Source organism: Amborella trichopoda, chromosome 12 (assembly GCF_054954075.1).
Source record: "Amborella trichopoda isolate Santa Cruz 75 chromosome 12, AtrichopodaSantaCruz75HAP2 v2.0, whole genome shotgun sequence".
Classification (NCBI taxonomy): Eukaryota; Viridiplantae; Streptophyta; class Magnoliopsida; order Amborellales; family Amborellaceae; genus Amborella; species Amborella trichopoda.
This window is the reverse complement of record NC_142347.1, coordinates 3,472,464-3,475,437: the sequence shown is the minus strand read 5'-3', so window position 1 is coordinate 3,475,437 and position 2,974 is coordinate 3,472,464. Positions and strand designations below refer to the sequence as shown.

At 36.4% G+C, this 2,974-nt stretch overlaps 1 protein-coding gene across 1 annotated transcript; it reads right to left on the bottom strand.

Annotated features, from left to right (window-relative positions):
• Positions 1-227: 227 nt before the first annotated feature.
• Positions 228-2,619, bottom strand: LOC18433697 (protein SMALL AUXIN UP-REGULATED RNA 12). The gene is made up of 2 exons (XM_088854246.1): positions 1,921-2,619; positions 228-589 (listed from the first exon to the last, which is right to left on the bottom strand). Exons 1-2 carry the CDS (start codon positions 2,345-2,347, stop codon positions 561-563), a joined length of 456 nt encoding a protein of 151 aa, XP_088710372.1. The 5' UTR covers positions 2,348-2,619; the 3' UTR covers positions 228-560.
• Between the last annotated feature and the right edge of the window lie 355 nt (positions 2,620-2,974).

Genomic DNA, 2,974 nt, shown 5'->3' with positions numbered 1-2,974 from the left:
TGCCAACTTTTTCTTTTTTTTTGGGTGAATTCAATGCTAACCTTCACATAGCAAAGAACGTTTTTGACAATGACTACAACATAAAATCCACATCCAACTTCATAGCACGATCTATATGATTCCCCACTATTTCTTTTGCTTAGTTGTTTTAATCATTTCTTGTTAGTATAAACATTTGCAAAAGCTTTTGTCCAGGAAGGTGAAGAATAGAAAATGAAGAGAGCACATGACATGAGAATCTCTTTTTGCCAAAGAGCCATGTTACACTGTATATTGTCAAATTATGATATTATTGTCTCATTTAAAAAAAAATGCAGCCCCCTAATGAGTTTTGTATTCTTTTTGGCTGCATTCTGTACCAACTTTCCTTCTTTTTTCTTTTCTTTTCTTTTTTTTTAAGCCTTCCTCATCCAACCAGAGCTCCATATTCACGATGAGAATTCGTAAAGGGTACATCAAATGAAAAAGAAAAAGAAAAAGTGTAGAAAAGAAGGATTGTACACCAATTTTTCCTTCCTCCCCATCTTCTTTTGCTATACAACCTGGCCTCAGCTCGCAATTTAGGGCTTCGAGCTTGGGGTGATTTCCTCTACCAAAAAGAACAAAGAAACAGATTCATAAACAAAAGAATTGATACAATTTTATGCGAATGAATAAAAAACCAAAAGAAAACAAATGTATCAAAAAAAGTTCTACCTAACCAAAACTATGTGATACACAAGAAAGAAAAGAAAACGGAATATATATATATATATATATATATATATATATATATATATATATATATATATATATATATATATATATATATATATATATATATATATAGATAGATAGATAGATAGATAGATAGATAGATAGATAGATAGATAGAGAGAGAGAAAAAAAGAGAGAGGGAAGAAGCCACTATGCAACGCATATGGGTGAAAATGAACAGCGTTTTCGCCCATAAGCTCGACATTGATTTTTTCGGATGTCGTGGATTAACCGCAACGGACATAGTAGGTCCATTGCGGTATTTTTTCACGCAAAAAATCACAGGCAACCGCCATGGCTCCCGTAGATCCATAGCGGTTTTTAAGACAAAACCGCCACTGACATAGTATATCCGTATTGGGGGGTAAAATACTATTCAATTTTACCTGTTGATGTTTTTAAGAATTTTCTATATATATATATATATATAATCTCTCTCTCAAATAGTTCACGATGTAAGCTATTCAGAACCCCAAAAGAGTTCAAGATCCCGGGTCAAAATGTTGGAAACCGTACTTTAACTTTGGGAAGAGATCAAGCGTGTTCTTGTTTTTGGGTGGCAGGGAAGGGGGTGGGAACGAAAAGGATGCTTCTTTTCTGGAAACTTGATAATGTTGTGCAAATTTTTGAGAAGTGCAACACAGATATAAATCAAGTCAAATATTAATTAAGAATTTCACAAACTTGGGTGACAACCAAACATCTTCTTCTCAATATGCAACACTGTTTCTATGCAACAAAAACTGAAATTATCCCCACCAACTTCGAAATGGCATAGTAGGAAAACTGATCTAAGGTTGCGCCATAAAATAAGGGTTATGAATATCATGTTTAAGGTGGTTAAAATAAAAATGAATGCTGAAATGCTGAAAGACGAGAAAACAAAACATTTAGATCTTGGTGATATTTCATGACGATGACTCATGAATCCACACACCCCCAAAATCACAAACATTGATGTATCACAGAGATATTTCATGACAAAGACTCTTGAATCTGCACACCCCGAAAATCACAAACATCGATCAAAAATCGCAGATACACGTGCGTGAAGAAATGAAATGAAATGAAACTGGAGATAGACCATTAGTATAACAATAAATGCACCAGCATTTTCGAGGGCAAAATGAAAATGAAAATGAAAATGCAATAGGAATCACGTACCGGCCTCTTCATCCTTGTGATTTTGCGCCATGAACCTGAGCAAATACTTGAAGGTTTCGATCTCACAAGGGATCGTCAGGGCGCCCTTGTGATAGAACCCGAATTCCTCCTCTGCCTTCTCTAGCAACACCTTGAAAACTGGTTGTGTCAGATAATCCGTGGGAATTACGAATCTTCGGAGTTCCGGCCCCACATACACCGCGAGATACCCTTTCGGGACATCTGGTGGTGGATCGGGACTCGGGCAACTCTCCTCATCGGAATCACAATACAAATAGATGTTTTTGAGTCGTCTGTTGGTCGCCGGAGAAATCCCCCTATCGCCTGAGACACGGTGGGTCATTGTGATTGCCTGCCATTTCTTGATGATATCTCTGAGCCTTACAATATTGCCTATGGGGTTGGGCTTTGAGGGGGGCTCGGTCATGGTGAGCAAGGAAGGAGGCCGGGTTCGCAGGAAGGGGAGGAAAATGGAGCTCTTGGTCTTATTACAGTGACAAGAATTAGTGTTATTTTTATTGTCTTGTCAGTGAAGGGGACTCGAGATTCGGGGAATAAAAAGGAAAAATGTGGTAATTATAGGGAGTTGTTTAATTACACCGAACTCGGCTTTAATTTAGACAGAAATCTCACATTTGTTGGTTCTTCATCTGGTTTATGTTCTCAGAGAATGTTTTTGCGATTCCCACTTATAACATCGATGGAATTGTTTAACCCAATTTCTTTTTTTATGGGTGTGTTTTGTATAGGGCCGAGGCTCTAAATCGTTAAAGTAAGACGCGCCTTTAAATGGTGTTGAAAGATGTTGTTTCAATATTCGACATCTTTGTGATGATCCGAAAATTTATTTTCATCTTTAATTATAAAATTTAAAGCTTCAAAAATAATGTAGATCGAGTATATCTCTGAACTTTTAAAAATCGACGGTCCAAAAATGCATTACAAGATACACTATTTTCGAGACTTGAAATCTTTTTCTTTTCGTGTCCATACATCTTGAAATAGAGATGATCGATCTATTTTTGAAATAACCTCTTGTAGTTAATTTTTGAGG

Bases quoted from the DNA above. Each gene is read 5' to 3' on its own strand.
- LOC18433697 (XM_088854246.1), bottom strand. From the start codon at position 2,347: ATGACCGAGCCCCCCTCAAAGCCCAACCCCATAGGCAATATTGTAAGG. The intron at 590-1,920 runs GTACGTGATTCC...TCTTTTTGGTAG, and splicing joins TCACAAGGATGAAGAGGCCG to AGGAAATCACCCCAAGCTCG.